This window comes from Barbus barbus (assembly GCF_936440315.1).
Source record: "Barbus barbus genome assembly, chromosome: 36".
NCBI classification, from domain to species: Eukaryota; Metazoa; Chordata; class Actinopteri; order Cypriniformes; family Cyprinidae; genus Barbus; species Barbus barbus.
In genome coordinates, this window is record NC_136714.1 from 12,149,557 (window position 1) to 12,170,520 (window position 20,964).

General features: G+C 37.5%; 1 protein-coding gene across 20 annotated transcripts in view; it reads left to right on the forward strand.

Annotated features, from left to right (window-relative positions):
- The first annotated feature begins 4,469 nt into the window (after nt 1-4,469).
- LOC306856320 (serine/threonine-protein kinase MARK2-like) overlaps nt 4,470-20,964 on the forward strand; it is a 42,312-nt gene continuing 25,817 nt past the window's right edge. For 12 of the 20 annotated variants that reach the window (XM_079395523.1, XM_079395536.1, XM_079395542.1 and 9 more), the window contains exon 1: nt 4,476-5,560. In XM_079395523.1, coding sequence (XP_079251649.1) covers nt 5,513-5,560 — 48 coding nt within the window. In that variant the 5' untranslated portion in view covers nt 4,476-5,512. Of the gene's footprint in view, nt 5,561-20,964 lie in introns of all 20 variants that reach the window. The other 8 variants (XM_079395534.1, XM_079395537.1, XM_079395531.1 and 5 more) reach the window with 1 other exon arrangement.

The following is a 20,964-nucleotide window of genomic DNA, read 5'->3' on the forward strand; positions in this document are numbered from 1 at the left end:
ATAATAGAGATATATATATATGTATATATATATATAATCTGATGGCTGCACTAATCACCTCTCCACAGAGCAGAGAAGATCAGCTCATTATTCTAAGTAATGACAGTTTGAAACGTTTGTATTAAACATTATGAAATGTCAATGAAAAGACCAAGAGTATAGGTTAAAGGAATAGATCAGTTAAAAATGAACATCTAGCCATTATTCATCCTCCAAACCCGTACACCCTTCTTTCTTCTTTGGAACACAAAAAGAGAGCATTTGTGTTGGTATTTTCAGAGGTATTGAGACTGGATAATGACTTGGAATATGTACAAGTTATATTGACCACTTTTATAATGCATCTGCATCCTTTATGACCCTTTAAAAGCTCAAGACCCTCGTCATCGACATTGCATAAAAATATCATGGAAAACAGGCTTCTCTTTGTGCTCCACAGAAGAAAGTATGTCATTTGGGTTTGGAATGAAAAGAGAATGAGAAAATAATGACAGAATTTTAATTTATATTCCTTTAAGAATAAAGTACAGAATGGAGAAAACAGAAAAAAAGAATCAAGAGAAGGATGAAAAATTGTGTTTGTAGGTGTGTGTGTGTGTGTGTGTGTGTGTGAATATAAAGCAGCTCAGAGAGAACAGTTACAGGATGTGACATGGCTGGATCATCCATTGACCTCGTGGAGGAGGGGGACATGCACAACAGCACTTCAGACATATACCCCAACACAACACCCACCCACACACACATACACACACCCCAGTACAGAGCCAGCACACCATGCTCTTATTTCCACATGCATACATTCACGCACAGAGCCTGGTGATGGTATCCTCATCCTCTTTGCTTTTTTCAGTCTTGCCTTTTGTAGCCTGTGGTAGTGAAGGGGGGTGGGTGGTTACATTGACCCAGATTTGTCATATTGCAAGTCAACATTACTCCAATCACTTTAACTCACACACTAAGCACCTTATCAGCAGTATTTCACACAGAAACCACATGTGTAATGTGTTTTTTGCAATGAATCACATACAGCAGTGGAACAGCAGCACACGCTTGGGCATCAGCATATGCTTGTGTCAGAGATGTACAGCATCAGCACTGATGAGCTCAGGTACCAGCTGAACACAAAAACAACTACAAACAATGATCAGGTTTCATTGATATCACCATAAAGAACAGTGTGGTTGTGTAAATACAGTAATGTTGCAGCAAAATGGTAACTGAAACATGAAAACAAACATGCACTGTATCTGATACATCACTGAAAGACTGAAAAAAGAAAGAAAGCTCATAATGGTCATGGCTGATTTTGTCCCCACACTTTATAAAATTGTCATATTAAATATTCATGCGCTGGTCATTTATCAGTCACCTACAAAATACTGCAACAAAAAAGTGTCAGTGCAAGAATTATTTTAACAAATTGAATGTCACTTGAATTGATAAACTAGAATAATTGCTCCCCCAATCAATGTGTAAAATTATTCTTCTGAAAACTAACATTTTTCATTATTTGTGCTTAACCTAATTGTTTTTTATGAGCTAATTAATCGCCATTTCGTGAAGTCATAACGAACAAGGCCCACACAAGCATTTCAAGCTTTATTTACCTCATATATTCACGTAGTAAGTACGCGTAATAAGCACGTAATAAATATTTATCCTTAATTTACAGGCAGGCGTACATCATTTCCCGGCATGTTTTACATTCAAGTCAACAGTCTGCGACAGACACATGGGCCTGCTCAACTCTGCCTAACGAAATGACTGCATTGTTTTAAACCATTATAAAAAATTGCGTGAAGGTTCACAGGATAAGGAGGTGAAATCCACTGGAATGATTTCGCGCATCTTCACATGTCATTACGTTCATTGTCCCTGAATTTGTAGTTTCTCTCACTGGAAAGCAGAATCACAGCACTAATTGGGAGCCTTTGTTTCTGACGTTACTACAACTGTGCAAGCAAAAATGCGCTTAATGCGACGTCTGAGCAAACGCTTACATAGATGTTTCACCAAAAGAAATATATATATATTAAAAGCAAAATGTTATCCAGGCCTACAGTTCACTGAAAGGGAAAACGAGAACGTCCACCACATATTTGCAACTGTATTGACTGTCACTTGTTCGCCATTTGAGCTCAGTTTCACTACCATTTCAGTGGGAATGCTAAAAGAAATTATGCTTATTATACTTCAAATGCATTTGCATTACAATTCGAACGTTTTGCGTAGATTAGTGATGGGTATGCTTATAGACAAGATCTACAACGTGAACTAATTAAGATTTGTATTATCATTAATTGTTTTAATATATATGAATAATAGCTGCAGTAAAACTCGCACTTTCTCACTGGGCGACATTTTGTTGAAACAAAATATTAAGTAGCCATTAAGTAGCCTGCACTTTATTGCTGGAAACACACATGATTACATATTATGAAGGCCTCAAAAATAAAACGAGGAGTAAAAATACTTACGTTATAAGCTGTACGTCCGTTGTATCGTCATGTTTGTATCCCTGTGTTTCTCCGCGCGACCATTCCGATCCAGTGCGCGAGACATTTACATAGCTGCAGTTATCTATGGTCTGCCCTAATGTGCGGGTTACTCTTTAAAAATCCAGTGGTGTCCATCGGTATATGACATTCAGGCAGTTTTTCCTCATACTGTTCAGAGAGCTTGTCCTCACAAGTGTTCACAATTGGCACAATAACAATGTGTATGCCAGCGCAATGCAATGTGCGCTTCTGTGTACTGCGCGTATGCACGAGACAGCTCGCTATGTGGGGGATGAGGGGCGGGGTTTCGGTGCAGGTGACATCATCCTAGACCAATGACAAACAACATGTGACGAAACGTTGCCCATATAACGTAGCTGAGATAAAACATGCAGTATTTTTTTTTTACACGATATCTAGTTTGTCCGGGAGATTTTTTTTTCAATCAAGTTTCAAAATGGCAAACATTATTTGCTTAACATTCACCTTGACACTTAAAGGGATCACCCAAAACTGAAAATTCTTGGACTTATAGTGTTCTTCAAAGTATCTTCTTTTTATGTTCTGGGCAAAAAAGAAAGAAAGAAACAAAAAGGTAAACTGTAAAAAAGGGCAATCTTTTTATTATATTCCACAAAACGCCTAGAGATGGCAGCAGAGTATTCATTCCTTCTTTCACAGTCCAGTGATCAGAGCATCAAAAAAATAAGAAATATGGCAAAAATATGTACAAATTACAATTCTGCGCAATCAGACTTTAGAACAACTTAAATCTGCAGACAATGCAGGCAAGACTGCTAAACAGCATATTGCAGTCAAATTTAGTAAACAGTTTGACAGCCATTGCTAAATGATCACATGACATTTTCAAAGACTGTTTATCTGGCTTGCACTGAAGTGTGATTTGAAAATGTGATTTCATTGCCTTCCTCTGGAGCTTCAAGAAACAGTATTTATTTGCCCACATTCACGTTCATTTTGTTTGCAATTGATGTTAAAAGTATTCCATCCAAAAAGGAAAAGTCTGTCAACATTTACTCACACTCGTGTTGTTCCAAAGAGGTATGACTTTCTTTCTTCTATGGAACTTCAAATAAGATATTTTGAAGAATGTTGGAAGTCAGTGGCTACTATCTGTTTGGTTCAACACATCCTTATCATCTTCTGTGATCAGCAGAAGAAATCCATACAGGTTTGGAACATGTTCACCTGCTACATGGTTTACTGATGTGTTATCTTTTTGGTAATGCAACGTTTTAGTTTCTGTTTTAGTGAATGTTTAGTTCACTTTTTCCTGATACAGAAATTCCCACATCCTTCTCTATGTGTTAGATGAGAATGGCCTGTAATTCGGCAGTAATTTTTCTGCAGTGTAAAGATGCCCTTATTTTAAGTTAATTTTACAGTACAAGGGTTTATACTGACATATTGTAGGTAGAATAATGTATTCAACAGGTGTATTTGGCATCTGTGATTAATTTATTGAGTGATTTAAACATTGCAACCACCATGAAAGAACTCATCCCATGTAGAATAAATCTGACCGGTGTCTTCATCTTATGTGAGAATGCATCGTTTTTAACAGAGGTTTCCAAAAGCACTGCTCATATTTGCATGCAAAACTTTTTAATGAGGAAAATTTACGCAATGCACATACGTTTCAATATAATTATGTGAATTTTTAAAATACAAATTTATATTTTACAGTTTACACACACACGCACACACACACACACACACACGCACGCACACACGGACTGTCGGGTTTGATTTTTGTTCTGTTTCTTTCATGAGCCTAACACAAAAACAACTGATTTACTAAGACATTATTATTGAAAACAAACAAAAAACTGCTTATTTTGATGTCGAATGTATATATAAGACTTTAATTTTAAAACGAGGTGTGAATAAAAGACTTTTATTTTAAAGCTCTGTGTGAGAGAGGCACAGGAAGTCGGTCCACAGCCTGGTTTCACATTTCTCTTGAACGCAAACAACACTGGCGTCCGGCGCTGCTGCGGTACGTTACCAGTCGTGACCGCCCGACTGTACGGCTTTTCACGGCTCACAGATGTAATTCGTCGCGTACCACCGACAGGAACCGACCAATTTACAGCCATTAACAACCGGGCTACGGTTAGGACGTATTCTTACAATAATACTGTCAAAATATCTGTGACTTTTTCGAAGTCACACGGCCAGCTAACGCGCGTTAGCAGGTTAGAAGTGATTTTCAGAGGCACAGAGAGCCAGTATACGAGCATCTCCGCGATGATTTTGTGCATGGGTCGTTAGTTTGTCACCTCGAGACGACATTAGGTGTTTGATTTGGTTTTGAAACGGACGTGTTGACAACTGTATGACGGATCATTACTGGGATCTGAGCGCTGCTTAGTTGGCTAACTGGAAGGAGCAGCTCGATAACTTGCTGTAAAGTTGTTTTGTGTGCTAAGCGGGACTTTCATGTGTCTTTCCTCAGGCTTGAGATGAAGAAACCGGTACTTAATTTTTGACATTTCAGATGCACAACAATATACAGCCGAACATTGATAGTTACGGCTAAATTAGGGACCCTTTTGCCACCCGGCCTAATAAAACTTGGAAGTCCTCGGACTCGATTTTTCCACATTTGTGCTGGGAGCAATTTTGTTGTTTTTCATCAGCTGACGGGTTCAGATTAATCCGTCTCTTCTTTCTTCCCCGAAAATTTACTACGTTAACTGTAGAAAATTGCATAGGAAGTCGGCATTCAATGTCGACACCCGCCGATAGGGTTCGTCGAAATTTTTCAATAAAATCACGTTCCTGCCGAGACTAGTAAACAAACTATGAGTTAATGACGGGACTTTTTTAAAAGCTAATCTGTGCTGGTTTGGGGACTCAGGGGCTCTTTACAAGCTGGACTTCGGACACTTCTCATCGTGCTGTGCCGATGTCACATTTGATTGAACTGTGAGAGCTGTGAACACGTTCAGTTTTAGAAAATAAACTGTCAAATCCAACCTCAGAAGATGTCGACCAGGACACCACTGTTACCCATGATTGACTCCACTGGCCAGGTGAGTCTTAGCCATCTGTTTTTAAAAAACACAAATATCATCTACCCATTTACTACACGTTTTGGTTTCCTAAACGGTCATGTCAGATCATGGCTTAGTTATCTACAAGTAAATACAGCTTATGGTTCTCTAGTTTACCTGTCAACACACAACCTCTTCAGCTGCTTGTTTTTCACAGCAAAAACGGTATAATAATAGTATTGTTGTACAAACAGGAAACAACGCAACAGTCTTAACTAATAGGTTTCCTCTTTACCACAAAAAGAAGAGCCATGTTTTCAAAAATGCTTGTTTTGTGATGTCAACAGTTCATTCCAGATATTACTTTGCCATGTTGGCTTCACTATGATTTCTTTAGTTATGTAGTATGTCTCCTGTTTACTTTCTATACCCTTGCAGAAAGTTCAGCAGTTGGGAAGATTTAATATAGATGTGGTTGCCTTGTTCTGCTTTTTAAGTCAGTTTTACTTACAATAGCTTACACATTGTAGCTTGATAGAAAATCTTGATAATTTAGTTTATATTTTGTGATATAAACACTCATCCGAGGTTTGCTATACTGTATTGCTTTGGCTGAGTGTACTGTATGTAGGCGAATTACCTTGGGTATACTTATGTATATAGAAAGCTGTGCGATGATATAAATAATCAATATGCGTGTAAAGTTAGATCAACTTATAGTAGTTGGTGGTTTTTATAACTACTAAGTCAGACATTTGTGGATTAAGTTGGGTCAGTAGTTTATAGAACCACTGTTTTTAGATGTATATGTAATTGTGCATCAGTTTTTTTTTTTTCTTAGGTTTAGGTATTCATCAAGGTTTAATTGATGCTGTGCATTGGAGGAATTTCGTCACAGGTTACACTTGAGATGCAAGTGGTCTGTTTTGATCTGAGCTCAGATCTTGAAATCATTTGTTTAGCCTAAACCCATAGAAGAACCCTAGTAGCTCTCTCTAAAATTAATCACGGTGGCTAGCTTGTTTGCTAGGTCAGTTTTAACCAAAAAGACTGATCCTCTTTCAGTGACAAACTGGCAGAATTGTACCAGCAGTAAGCAGCTTGCAGCTGAAATCTCATGAGACTGATTTTGAGTCAGTTTGTTTATAGTGGAGATGAAATGTTTGTTGAATTGTGTCTCTTGCCAAGCCATACCCAGTCTTACTTGTGATTTGCAGTCTGAAAATGTTGCTCAGCGTTTTTCCCCAAGAAGTTTTCATGTGGTTTGAGGGAATCAAATATAATCTGTCTGGCCTCATGTAGTGTAATGTTTTTTAATAATCTCAGACTACTCTCCATGTAAATCTTTTTTAGGTCAAATTAAGACATTTTCCCCCGGTTTCACAGAGAAGCCTTAAACCTAGTCCTAGATTAAAATCTAAGTCTGAGCTGTTTCAACTGAAATAAACTTGCTCTGACTGATCTTAAAATATAACAGTGCCTTTGTTTTGTCTCAAGATAGACACCAGTAATGTTTTTTGCTAAGTACGTTTATAAAAATTACTTAAATGTCCTAATTGAACTATGGCCTAATCCTGGTTTAGTTTAAGCCCTGTCTGTGAAACCGGGCCTAAATTTACTCCTTAAGCAATGCTTGGAGTTGTTTCTGGTGTTCTGGGCAATTTGAGATCCAGGGCTCTGTCAATCAGGCATATCCAATCAAGCATGGTTTGGGGAGTGTCATGGAGCTAATCCCAATATTCCCTACAAAACAGATTTTGAATTGTCATCCTTCAGTTGTTTTGGTCTCACAAGTCCTCACATAGCCTATTTTCTCATTTGACTTTAGTTTGAAATCATGTGTTCTAACGATCACCTGTAGTTTGAGCTTGACAAGGGAGTCTCTGTCTCTCTGAGGCTGAAGCGTCGTAGTGTTTCACCAATGGGGGATGTTCAGCTGGCGTCTATTTGTGTACTGGCTGCTACCTACCTCCTTTTGAAATAGTCACGGTGTGATAAAAATACTGATAAATGACAAGCTGGCTCACACCCCTCCTTTATTCCCCCTCTCGCTTGTGCCAGTCTACCCTGCTGTTTTCCCCTGCTTCTCAGACAGTTGCCCCTCACGCGGAGCCACTGCTTCTCCGTCACCTTCTTATGCACGGAGTGCCGGTGTTCAACGTGGTTGTGAGTTGTCGCTCAGCAACATTCTCGCAATCGATATCCTCTTTCGGGTGTGTGTTGCGTCTTCGGGGTGGTTTTCGTGTCCTTGTCAGATATTAGTCATTCACGCGGACCTGACTGTCTTCCTTCCAGTCTGTAATTAAAACCGGCAATTTAATAGGATGTGTGCACCATGTGTAGTTGTTCTTCAACCAATAGCTCCTCCCTGACAATACAGTGACAAAATTGCCTCTCGGACTTGTTTGGTTCTGTTTACATATAGGGGAGAGCGGGGTAATTTGTGCCGCTTTTTACTTAAGCTGTTCTCTAGGGAAGAAAAGTGAGATGAAGGTGAGATTTCAGGATGTTTGCTATCATATGAAATTGGAACCGCTCATTTATTGTGTAGAGCCATAGAAACGTGGCTTGAAAAAAATGAGATGGCTTTTTCCCACGTTGGGGAAATATTTACTTTTACATTACAAGATTTACATTTGAAATAAGCATAAATTAAGGGTAAAAACAATTTACTAGTGCATAATCTAAAACTCCTAAAGTCTTGTTTTGCAGCACGTTATTCATGTTTTCATAAAGAAGTCAGTTTATTAATTTATTATTTCAAGTATACACACAGATGTGTGTGTGTGTATATATAAATGCTTAGACACATTTGCTTTGACAATTAATTTTATCTGCCATGTATATTACTGTATATATAGACCCCTTTATTAAAAAGTGAAATAAATTATGCACAGTTTTAGGGATGTAACGGTATGAAAATTTCTCATCACGATTATAGTGACCAAAATTATCACGGTTATCAGTATTATCACGGTATTGTTAAAATGTGCTGGAGATGTTCAAAAAGTACCGACACATAAATCACTTCACCAAGTTTTATACTTAAAAGTCAACAAACGGCAAATAAAATGACTTTTTGTTTGCGTAATCACTAAAACAATAACATTACCAATGAGGTCTAGATTTTAAATGACAACTTGACTGACACTAGTTTAATAGCATGTTCAAATAAATAGTCAATGTTCAAATAAAGCTTTGAAAAAGTTTCATATAAAGGTAAACCTCACATTTCAGCCTTTATAGAAAAGAGTTAAGTCAAAATGATAATTGATTAATAAGGGGAAGGGGAGGGGGGGAAGTGGTGTGTGGCCAAGTATGGTGACCCATACTCAGAATTTGTGCTCTGCATTTAACCCATCCAAGTGTACACACAGTAGTGAACACACCCGGAGCAGTGGGCAGCCGATGTTGCGGATGTTGCGTAATCGTTACATCCCTACACAGTTTGCTTGGGGCAGTCGTGGCCTAATGGACAGAGTCGGTCTTGTAACCTGAATGTCGCGGGTTCGAGTCTCTGGTCCGGCAGGGATCGTAGGTGGGGGGAGTGAATGTCCAGCGCTCTCTCCACCTCAATACCACGACTGAGGTGAGACCCTTGAGCAAGGCACCGAACCCCCAACTGCCCCCCGGGCGCCGCAGCATAAATGGCTGCCCACTGCTCTGGGGTGTATGTTCACTACTGTGTGTACACTTGGATGGGTTAAATGCAGAGCACAAATTCCGAGTATGGGTCACCATACTTGGCCTCGCGTCCTTTCCTTTCCTTTTTTCCTTTCCTTAAAGGACTAGTTCACCTAAAAATGAACATTTTGTCATAATTTACTCACACTCATGTTGTTCCAAATCTTTCTTATGTTGAACACAAAAGAAGATATTTTGAAGAACCAAACAGTTGACTTATGTAGTAGGGAAAGAAATACTATGGAATTAGTTGGGACCATTAACTGTTTGATTACCAGCATTCTTCAAAATATCATAAGAAAGAAACTCATACAGGGCTGGGTAACTCGTACATGAGGGTAAGTAAATGATGACAATTGTCATTTTTGGGTGAACTATTCCTTTAAGGACATGACAGCTGACCCACTGACACATCTTACCCCACTTATCAGTGTGTGTATGTGTTTAAAGTCAGATGTTGAACTGCAGGTCTCTTTCCGGGGGGGAGACTGAATGCTTAAGTCAGCATAGATGGTGAAAAGAACATTTTGAGCAACAGGTCTCCATAGCAACATAAAACTTCAGAGTTATGCCTTGATGGTGAATGCAGTCAGATTGTAGCAACACTAGCATGACACCTCAGTCATTTTCTGGAATAATGGGTTTTAATTTGCTTGGTATGCGTTACATATTGTCTCAATAAAATGAGCCCCTCCTGAATGTTTGTCAGCTCTGACGTCTGTGACCAGCCCTCGCCAACCGGGCCATAAACATCAGCAGTGACAAACGATGAAACTAATGTTGCTCAGAACACCCTCAGATTGTTCTCTGAGGTATCAGAGAACTCCAACCGGTTCAGCTGATGACATAATGAAGAGTCTCAAGTCTATGTGAACTACTATTAGTCTAGTAGCTGAATAGCCTTAATGAAGGGTTGTGTATTGTAGATGTGGAGCTGGATCATCTGGTTGGTTTTCCCACTGGTGCTAGGTTAAAGGAAACAAAGGTGTTGGACAAAACTGGTTTTTCAAGGAGACAGGTAGAGCTAGTTCATCTGTAGCTCATGAAAGCTGAGTGTTTGTATACTGCCGCCTTTCTTTGGTTCTAAAGATTGTTTTCATTGATAAGCATTTCTCCATTTCTTAGGGTTTAATTTGTCTTTGAGCAGGATTCCACCTGGTTAGGCCTATTCGGTGGCAGAAATAGTATTTTATAGATGTTTGCTGACGGGTGTGGCGCTGATCTGAACCGCACTGATTTGTGCAAATGTTGTGAAATCACTGTAGAAGTCTTTCCTTTTATCTTGTTATAACACATCAAATGTTACCAGTTGCTATCTTCTAAAAATCCAAAAAAAGGGAAGGACCTTGCCCCTGTGTAAGACATCATGGAAGCAGGTTGTTCAGGCATCAAATTAAAATTGATTTGACGCTGTAAATGTGTGTTCATGTCCAAGATTTTATTGGCAGATTTAAGTCGTTCATTGATCCTGAGCTAAACAATTACTATTAGGGATGCAACAATACCATTTTTTCACATCCGATCAGATCGTAAATTATTTGTAAATTATGTCCATAGTACTACTGCCTTATCTGTATATTTCTGTACATATGTAACATATTGTAGGCACTGTATATCCTGTACCTCTGCTTATTGCACTTCTGGTTAGATGCTAACTGCATTTCGTTGCCTTGTACCTTACATGTGCAATGACAATAAAGTTGAATCTAATCTAATCTAATCCTGAAAATTCTGAGTATCTGCCGATTCCAATCCGATACCAGCGCAGTTCTTTTTTAAATCGATGTAGAATTTCTGTACTTCTGTGTGTGTTACTCTTTTGTGTGTTAAACACAATCGGCTACATATAGATAACATAATTTTAATGAAAAATAACAAATGGAAAAATATATAATCACAATCTATGATACAAAATACTATTAAAAACTTGGTTTATAATACAGCAAAAGATACTCTAGAAAAATCATGGGTGCACAATAATTTTATAAAACCTAGTGAAACATTTTTATTTGCAATTAAAAGTGAATAAGTGTAGGACTAAATCTGGTGAAATTATACACATTGCTCTTTGAATTGTTGTAAAATACATTCATGAAAAAACAAGCAAATACATTTATATATAAATATATAGGCTACTATAAAATTAAAAGACATTTCTTTTAAATCTATAGCACATTAATGAAGGCAGCAACATATGATAGATAGGACAGAACAAGAAAGACTGTTAGTAATCTTTCATTGTGCAAAAGTATTATAATAAGTAAGGCTCCAATATAGAGCAGCAGAAAGCGCTTATGCTTATACCGTGCGCAGAATCATGCTCTTGAAGCGACACAGAGTCGCAGCGTGCAGCTCTCTGAGTCCGCATAGAAACGTTCAAAGTACAAAGGGAAGAGTTATTGATGCGTAGTGTATTAAATCTGTGCGTAAGTTTATTAAGCCTTTTCTTTTAACAGTTTTAAACCTCAGTAACTGTGCGCTCTTGAAGAGAGTTTGACTGTAGTAATCGAACGCGACACACAGTTTGATTGCTGAATGGAGGATGACAGACAGCCGCGGCGGAGAGAAGAGTTTACCTGAACTTGAATTTAAAGACTTTATATCTTATATTTATCTGTACCTCAGATTAAACTATGGAACAGCTTCAGAACACTTGAAATATAGTGCAAGAAAACTTTATGGTGCTTTATTATGTTTTTGTGCCTTTCGTGGGGCTCAACAATAACACAGAATATTATACGCACAGTATCGGATTTGGATCGGTCTCGTCTGACCGGTACCCGATCCTCAGAAAATGACCGTATCGGAGTCGATACCGATCCTGAGTATCGGATCGATGCATCCCTAATTACTATACTCTTGGCTGATTAGCAAAATTTTTTGTTCCACTGGTAATGGTTGGAGAGTCCAGACATTTTAGGAATACCTCACATCACACATGACCGAAATATATTTGCCTGATCTCATACATGCTGAGTTTCAGTCTTCCTGAAAAAAAGTTATTTATTATGAACTTCTGGTTGAAAATTAGTCATACGGTTTAGAAATAATTAAAAGTAGTGAAATTATTAACTACTAATCCAGATTCAATGAATAAGATAAAATTAAAGTGACGTGGTATTTTCATTTCTTTTTTTATACACTAAGATGATGAGTGTAATAATAATAAAAAAAAAAGTTAAGAAGAAAATTATCTTGGAGGTCTATTCTGTCTTTTAATGCACACTACGTTTTTATCTATATTTTAAAGAGCAATAGAGCATGTCAAAAATACTTATCTAACCAGGTTAAAAGGCTTTATCAATCACATTCATATACATTCATACATTTTAGAAATAATTATGTTGTTAATTATTATTAATTAGTACTAATATAACTTGTGTGTGTGTTTGTTTGTTTGTTTTCATTGTATTTGTTATACTTGTATTTTTTTAAAATAGTTTTTGCCTAATTTTAACAAATGTATTTAAATTGTTTAATAAACTGTTAAGACAAATAGGGATTGATTTAATGTAATAATAAAAACATTTCTGATGATCTTAGAGTTGTGATTTTTGGTAAACTAGCTTTTTCATAATCAGATTTTTACATATTGCAGAAGTTTAAAATATCATGTCAACTATTGCTTATATAACCAGTTTAGAACAATTTCAAATTACGAATTGTTCATATTATTATATTATTCATGTTCTTCACTCAAATTATTATTTATGTAACCATTTCCCTTTGTTCAGCTTTTTTTTGGCATCATTGTTTATCAGCAATCTGTCATCAGTTGTTGCCAATCTATGTAATTCTCCATCAGTATTTGCTGCAGTGATTAATGTAGTTCATTCAACATTCTGATCGTAGTTTTGTCCAACACCTTTCATTTAGTCTGAGATAATTGCGTCTAACATCCACTTTTAATTACAGTAATCTACTTAATCTCTTCACTTCTTTTAACATATAGTCTCTGTTCTACATATGTAACCCTGCGATGGCATCATTCATCTAGCGTTCTTGTACCTTTGACTGATTGCTAGTGGTGAAGATGTACTGGAGAAACCTTCAGAAGGACTTAGTCTGCAGTTTATCTTCTCCCACTCCGTTCCATTGTCTTGTTTCCCAGCTGTCAGGACATGTCAGCTCTCGTTTCCAGAGAACTTCTTGAAGGCCTCGTCTTGCTCCGGCAGCCACTCCTCCTGACAAACCCAGACACGTCGGTTCCTGTGTATGACCCGAAACCCAGATCATTTTGGCTTTTTCTTTTCTCTCTCACTCTCCTCTATCACTGTACTTCCGGGAATTAGCTTGACTTCCTGTTATGCCGTAGTGCGTGAGGAAGCTGCTTTTCCCAGCTTGGACCCCCGGAGTGGTCAGCATGTGGATCTTATTTTAGGCAGAGACCTCCTGGCCCCTGAAGTCGTCCTCAGGGCTATTCGTCTACGGCTCAACACTGAGCTTTGTTTGAAACCATTCTGGAGTATCTTTCCTTACTTTTGTCATGAGCCTTTGAGGAGATTCACAGCAGGTATTTTTATGGGAAATTAAAAATTGAAATAAAATTTTAACTGGTGTTTATGGTATATATATATATATATATATATATATTCTTGCACTTTTTTTGTAATGTACACACAGACAGATGAGACTGTGAGGTCTTTAGATGTGTGAGAGCATGTTAGTGTGACCAAGAAAGGGTTATAGCTAAGTGTTTTAGCCAAGTTAGCATGTTTTGTCATTCTGTGAGGATTTTTCCAAGATTTATGAACCGTTTAATGTGGTATTTAGACATTTATCTGGATTATCTGCTGTTTCTCATATTCTCTTTATCTTTTAAGGCGTAAACATAAGCAAGTAGATGAAAAAGAGCCACATCTTATATGACTTTGAGGCCGTTCACATAGGACATGTTTTCTGCACCGTTTATTTAATTGTTGGATTATGTTTGGCACTTTTTTTGCAGCATCTCACATTTTTAGTATGCCTGATGGGCATATGGGCAATGACTGGAAAGGAAGATATTTTGAAGAATTTTGTGGTCCAAAGACATGAGACTGCATAAACCGTAGTTACGTTAAATAACATATTGAATTTTACATGGATGACAACAGGGCTGTGAGGGATGGACAGTCTTTACAATGATCACATGGCAGTTTTAAAACTTGGAGCTTTTAAAACTCTTATGCAGTTTCTGTCTATAGAAAGTCTTTTGGAAAAATGTTACAATCAAATAATCCATTTAATTTACAGTACTCCTATCCCTCCCTTAGGGCTGCTCGATTATGACAATCATAATCACGATTATTTTGGTCAATATTGTAATCACGATTATTAGTAAGCCATATGACCAAAACTGTATATGAAAGATTTATTTAAAGATAGTGATATATATCAAATATATATTTTCTGTAGATAAGGTTGCGATGACATCTACATTTTAGAGACCAGCAAAATGTCTCAATTCTCAGTACCACAGTAGAATACCAGAGTAACTAATATTAGTTAAAAACAACAACAAAAAGGTCCTCAAAAATATTGAAAATAATTAAACTGCCAGTAATAAAAAAGCAAAGGAATACAATGCCAGTAATAAAAAAGCAAAATAATACAATAGAATAAAAAAGACACAAATGAAACAAACTGTGCTTTAATTTTTCTAAAGTAGCTATTCAGTTAACAGCCTACTAGAGAAATTGAAAAACCTAATGTAAAATAAAACAGCACTGTAAGAATGAAACTTCCTTTGTTTCTTATTAAAGCTACAAAAGTAGTCAAGAGAAGTGAGTGATTTTGAATTAGTCTTTTGTTGTTTGATTATTAATATAAAGCACACAGTCGGCAGCAGGAATATAGCCCGCTGTCACTTTAAGAGCCGCACGGATCCAATTTACTGTTACACAAGTATTTTCATTCTCAACTCTTTACGTTCTTTTATTACATAACAGACGTGGGTTTACATGAATAATCACTAAGCGCCGCATTTTGACATTTTTGCGAGTATTTGACCGTTTAGGCGCTAAAAGATGATTTGTCCGTGTTGTGTTCTGTCTCTGAGCGCATACACAGCAATCTTCCTGAGGAAGCGCATGTTCTGTCACGCTTTTAAAAACAAAAATAAATCAACTTAAAGTCTGTGTAAATTGATTATTAAAATGTGTTCTGAGTTTGTCTCACAACAGAAAAATGTGAACCACCCAGCCAAATTTGAATGATATAAAAAGCGCTGCTCATGGTTGCTTAGCAACGGCAAACACCAGGAGAGCCAAGCTCCGGTGCGCTTTGAAAGAAGAGAAAGCTGTACAGCTTGCGTTTCTCGCTCCATGTTTTTAAATTGTATGTATTCTGCTACATATTGATATCTCTGGGCTAAGACCCGGGTATCCATTCACCCTAGAACCGTCCCTGCCCAGAATCTGTATATCTAACATCACAGACATTCAAAAAGATAAACTAAGAACTTGACCTCTCAACGTAGTTATTATAGTGTTAGGAGCTAAATTCAGTACTACATAGTTCAGAGTCTTTGTAATGTGTTTCAGCAATACATTTCTAACATTTGCAATGTGTTTAGAAACAATTCTCAGAATTCTCTTTACACGGACTTTAAATAAATCAAGCAAGTCCCATTTTGCAGAAGTCTCGTTACACGATTTTACTGATTTGCACGTGAAATTGGCCTTTTATGGAGGAATTAAAGGGCACCGCTGGAAAGGGGGCAGAATGGGGCGCAATAATAGTTTTATCTCGATTACTGTATTTTCATAATCGTTGGAGGCCGAAATCGAAACTGAATTTCGATTAATTGCACAGCCCTACCCTCACTGCCTTGTTTTCATGCCTGTCAAAAATTAAATATGGCACTACTTTGACTAATGTCTGTTGACTGTTAAAAGGTCATACAAGTTTAGGATGAAATGAGGAAGTAAATGACACAATTTTCATTTTGGGGTGAACTACTGCTTTAAAAATTAGTTCACACAATTTTATTTACCCTCAAGCCATCCTAGGTGTATATGACTTTCTTCTTTCAGGCAAATACAGTCGGAGTTATATGAAAAAATGTCCCATCACTTCTCGCCAGAGCTTACGCTATGCCTTCATCCTTCGTCATCTGCTGGAACGCCACTCTCTCGTAAACGCACATGCGACAGTTAGCGGAAACTAGAGATTACAGTTTATAAAGTTTTAATTGTGGATATTTTTCTTACAAATGCATCGCTTTGCTTCAGAAGGCCTTTAACCACCTGGAGCAATGTGGAACACTTCTTATGATGGATGGATGCATGCACTTTTTTTGGGCTTCAAAATCTCGACCACCATTCAATGCCATTATAAAGCTTGGAAGAGCCAGTACATTTTTTTAATAACTCTGATTGTGTTTGTTTGAAAGAAGAAAGTCAAAAACACCTAGGATGGCCTTTAAGGGTTGTCACATGACCTATATGTAATGTAAAGTCTATTATAAGATTTTAAAAGACTTTTTATTATTATTGTTTTAAATTAACAATATAATGTGGGAATTGGGGAAGTCATGGCCTAATGGTTAGCGAGTCGGACTCATAATCCAAAGGTTGCGGGTTCGAGTCTCCGGCCGGCAGGGATTGTAGGTGGGGGGAGTGAATGTACAGCGCTCTCTCCACCCTCAATACCACGACTGAGGTGCCCTTGAGCAAGGCACCGAGCCCCCAACTGCTCCCCGGGCGCCGCAGCATAAATGGCTGCCCACTGCTCCGGGTGTGTGTGTTCACGGTGTGTGTGTGCACTTTGGATGGGTTAAATGCAGAGCACGAATTCCGAGTATGGGTCACCATACTTGGCAGTATGTCACTTCACTTAGTTAGCTAGCCATTGGTGTTCCTCTGCATAACCACACTGGGGGCCTGTAAAAATGCCTGAAGTGTGTTGCTTAATTACTTCCATTGTTATTAGTTTCTCAAAGGAAGACCGGCCTTTTCCTGTTGTATGTGGTGTTAGGTCTAGGTGTTAATTGTGTAAGAATTATCATGGTGGGCAGAAAGGTTTGTGTGGTGTTTTCCCTTGCTGCATCGGTGTTGAAGTGTGAGATAGATTTGTTGAGGTGATTGGTGTGTAAATCAGTGGTTGAGCAGCAGTGCTGCTGTACTGAAGGTCAGAGCTGTGTGTTTGTGTGTGCTTTGAGTGTTACACTCACTGCAGACCCTCGCAGCAATCAGCTCAGTGTGACGTACACTCGCTGCAGTATCATTACACTTCCCTTTGGTCACGAACATCTGGCAAACTTGTTTGTGGGTGATTGTCTGTAAGTGGGAGAATCTCACAAAGAATGTCTTGGTCATATTTCACACTGAAATGATAAAATCAAAATTCAAATCCCTGATATATGTAATTAATAATTTTAGATAATATTTATGGTGTTATTAGATATAAATATAAGATTTGTATAAAATAGAATATTTTGCATCCTTTTTTTGTCCATGTGTATGTATACAGATATATGTACATATCTTATACTCCATTGTATGAATATGTATCATATTGTTTATAGGTTGTTTTTGTAATTCATCTAAGTGAAATCTTTGACTGTTGTTAGGGATGTAACGGTATGAAAATTTCTCAACACGATTATAGTGACCAAAATTATCACGGTTATCAGTATTATCACGGTATTGTTAAAATGTGCTGGAGATGTTCAAAAAGTACCGAAACATAAATCACTTCACCAAGTTTTATACTTAAAAGTCAACAAACGGCAAATAAAATGACTTTTTGTTTGCGTAATCACTAAAACAATAACGTTACCAATGAGGTCTAGATTTTAAATGACAACTTGACTGACACTAGTTTAATAGCATGTTCAAATAAATAGTCAATGTTCAAATAAAGCTTTGAAAAAGTTTCATATAAAGGTAAACCTCACATTTCAGCCTTTATAGAAAAGAGTTAAGTCAAAATGATAATTGATTAATAAGGGGAAGGGGAGGGGGGGAAGTGGTGTGTGGCCAAGTATGGTGACCCATACTCAGAATTTGTGCTCTGCATTTAACCCATCCAAGTGTACACACAGTAGTGAACACACCCGGAGCAGTGGGCAGCCAATGCTGCGGCGCCCGGGGAGCAGTTGGGGGTTCGGTGCCTTGCTCAAGGGTCTCCCCTCAGTCGTGGTATTGAGCGTGGAGAGAGTGTTGGTCATTCACTCCCCCCACCTACGATCCCTGCCGGACCTGAGACTCGAACCCGCGACATTCAGGTTACAAGTCCAACTCTCTATCCACTTATCTGCTCCATAAATAAATCTATATAGATTAACTGAATTGTTTAAATGTGTAGAATCCACATAAGCTTGTTTTTCATCAACCGGTTAAAATTTACAGCAGGGCATGCAAATTTGGTCCGTTTTTTTGGCCAGACAGAAACTGCACACAGGCTGAATGTAAATAAGTGTCTGTAAATCCACTCTCTGACAGCAGGTGGCGCTTTATATAGAAAAGCTGAATTACAGCTGATTCCCATGAACTCCGCGAACAAAGCAGTATTGTTTAAGAACACTTCCTTTAGGTATTACATGGAGCTAAGATGAAAACAAAATGCCATCGAATCGTTTCTGAAGACAGTCAGATCCTTCAGAGGTACATTCATATAATTAATTCACTGATATATTCATGTGTATAATTCCCTCAGCACTCTTTTAAAACCTCCCAGCTTTTCCGCCCTGTTTTCACTCAGAATGAAACTACTCTGCTGCTGTGCGCACGTGAGACTGTTACACTCTGCTTTATGCTGGACAGTATTTATTTATCGTGAGTTGTTCAGATCGTGGTAATCGAATACGGTTTTAATGATAATTAAAATATGAAACGGTAATACTAACCGTGGGGAATTTTATCATGATTTATCGTCAAGCTCATCCAGTACTTTTTTAGGCAGGGCTTGACACTTACCTTTTCACCAAGGAGCACATGTGCTCCTAAGTCAAAAAATTTAGGAGCGCATTAAAAAAATTTAGGGGCGCAATGCAAATTTTTCAAATTAGGTGTTTTAGCTTAATAAGGGGATACAAAGAGACATTTACAATCACAATTATTTAATTTATCAGAATACAGAAAGTACACAAGGTTCTTAAATAATTTTACTTCAGACACTATTTAATAGGCTAATTATGTAATTAGTTATAATCCTATTAAACTGTGTCGGTATAAAATTTTCACAATAATCATTGAAGCTTTTGTCACGGTATATGTTTTTGTTTTTAAATCACAATATATAATTTCTAAGTGAAAAAAAGTGTTGTCCTCCTAACAGGTTAAATAACTTTATTAAAGATAATTTACTAAAAGGCTTTTATAAAAAATACATAAAAATATAAAGTAAACAAGTGTTTCAAGATTAGAGTGCAAAAGATTGTTCAAATGAACAAAAGAACAATAGGTAAGTAAGGTCCCATTTATTAACATTAGTTAAAGCAGGTTAACATTAACTAAAAATGTGCAATAGCTAATTGTTGCAGTAGTTAATATTCTTTGTTAATGTTGATTAATAAAAAAATACAACTATGTTAGTTAATGTTAGCTCCATTGAATTATATTAAGACAACGTTTGATTTTATAATGTATTATTAAAAGTTGAAATTAAGATAGCATTATTAATAAATGCAGTCATTGTTTTTTTCATGTTAACTAATGGAACTTGTGTTACTGAACAATAATAACGAATCAGTCGTTGATATATAGATAGGCCGCCTGTTCTCTATTATAGATCAGTGGATGGGCCATGTTTAGGTTAGAAAAAATGTTTGAAAATAAATAGCTCATTAAGTCTTTAAGTAAGAATTATTTGATGCTATTGTGAAGACTAAAGCGAATATAAATATCTAAATGACTGAGTGTGAAACATTATTTACACAGTTTTAGGAAAGTAGCGCAGCTGATTTGTTTACTGGGTTACCGGGGTAACGGCAGCGGCAGCGCCCTCTAGTGGCGAATGTGCGTCATTCAGCGCGTCTTCACTTTAACTCGCTCCGCTTTTCTTCTCATCTGTGCTCATTTAAATTAAACCGTTGCCTTTTTAAAGTTCTAAAGTAATCATATGAGGCTGCATCGCAATTTTTCCATAAATAAACAGAATAAATTAATACGTTTGTTATAGGCTACTGTATAAGTTAGGCTGTTTTGTATTTTGTTTTGTATTCGCACTTGTGCTCCTAAATACATTTTCCAGTTCGCACACATCTATTTTTAGTCGCAAATGCGAGTGAAATGCTCGCTCTGTCGAGCCCTGTTTTTAGGTGCCTTGAAATTGAGTTTTTGTAGATGTTTGCTCTCTGTAGACAAAGGGCGCTCTTAGCACACTGACGTACAGACGCAAGCCATACCTCAGCGATGGATGCGTCACATGGACTAATGTGAACATGGTGGCATTAATTGTGTTGTGAAAATGTGCGACAATCCAGACAACAGTGTATCTGTTTTCGTTGATGTGCTCACCTCACTGGTCAACAGCCTGTCCTCAAACTGCAGCTCTAATGTGAGCACACACACACAAACACACACACACACAAACAGGGACAGGCCACAATTAATGCTCTGTTCCCCAATCAACACACAGAAAGAACCAAGTGTACCTCACAACAGTCAAGAGAAATCCCCGTTGTCAAACTTGCTCTCTCACTCTCAGCTTCCCCTTTTTTTTTTTTTTTTTTTTACCTTGCCTGCTGTGTGTCCTGTGACAAAATTCACAGCATCACACATTATCCATCTCTCTCTTTTCTCATCAACTCTGCTGGTGATGCACTGAAATGG